At 24.7% G+C, this 1113-nt stretch overlaps 1 protein-coding gene across 1 annotated transcript, besides 4 other annotated features; it reads left to right on the forward strand.

The window, feature by feature from the left end:
* EDI_218850 (uncharacterized protein) lies at nt 1-983 on the forward strand (the record flags this gene model as incomplete). Its single annotated transcript, XM_001737087.1, has 2 exons — nt 1-363; nt 438-983. Coding segments are annotated over 2 exons (909 nt in total), but the record flags the coding sequence as incomplete, so codon positions are not given.
* Nucleotides 34-90: a microsatellite.
* Nucleotides 95-179: a microsatellite.
* Nucleotides 535-560: a sequence feature (AT_rich).
* Nucleotides 564-656: a microsatellite.
* Nucleotides 984-1113: the final 130 nt, after the last annotated feature.

The following is a 1113-nucleotide window of genomic DNA, read 5'->3' on the forward strand; positions in this document are numbered from 1 at the left end:
TGTATCTATTTATCTATTTATCTATTCTATATATATTATTATTATTATGTTTATTATTATTATGTTTTTTATTATGTTTATTATTATTATGTTATTTATGTTTATTATATTCTTATATGTTTATATGTTCTTATTATTATGTATATTTCTATACCTTTATCTATTTTTATATCTATTCTATATGATTATATGACTATACTATGTTCTTGTCTTCTATACTTATACTACCTACACTTTAACTTATTAACTTATTACCTTATTAACTTATTCCCTTTATTATCACTTTATCACTTTATCACTTTATCACTTTATCACTTTATCACTTTATTATTACTAGTCTATACTATATGTGTGTATCTTATAGTCTGACTTATACCTTTATAGTTTTATAGACTTCATTATTTCTGTATTTATATATCAAAGCATTCGTGCCCGAGTGGTCTAAGGGGGCCGATTTAAGCTCGGCTATCGGAAGATGCGTGGGTTCGAACCCCACCGGATGCATTCTTTTTATACACTTCACTTATATGTTTCTTTATATATTATTATATTATATATATCTATATTCTTATTTCTATTATTATTATTATTATGTTTATTATTATTATGTTCTTTATTATGTTTATTATGTTTATTATGTTTATTATGTTTATTATACTTATACACTTCTTATTCTACTTCTTACTATATTATCTTTACTTCTATTATATATGTATCTTAGTATTTATACTACTTATACTATCTTTCTTATCTATACAACTTATACAACTTATACAACTTATACAACTTATACACCCTTATGTATATGTACACCTTATTATGTATTTTATTCCTTTTTATTATTATTACTATTCCTATTCATTTTCTTACTCTTTTCCCTTTCTATAACGAAGCATTCGTGCCCGAGTGGTCTAAGGGGGCCGTCTCAAGAACGGCTATCGCAAGATGCGTGGGTTCGAACCCCACCGGATGCATTCTTTTAACTGTATCTTATATATATTGTCTTATTCTTATATATACTTTTAACTTTTTATTATCTATATATCTATTTCTCTATATATCTATTCCTTTCCTATATCTCTCATTTCTTATATCTCTATTATTACCTTAGGG

This window comes from Entamoeba dispar, genomic scaffold (assembly GCF_000209125.1).
Source record: "Entamoeba dispar SAW760 scf_1105229460343 genomic scaffold, whole genome shotgun sequence".
In the NCBI taxonomy this organism is placed as follows: Eukaryota; Evosea; order Mastigamoebida; family Endamoebidae; genus Entamoeba; species Entamoeba dispar.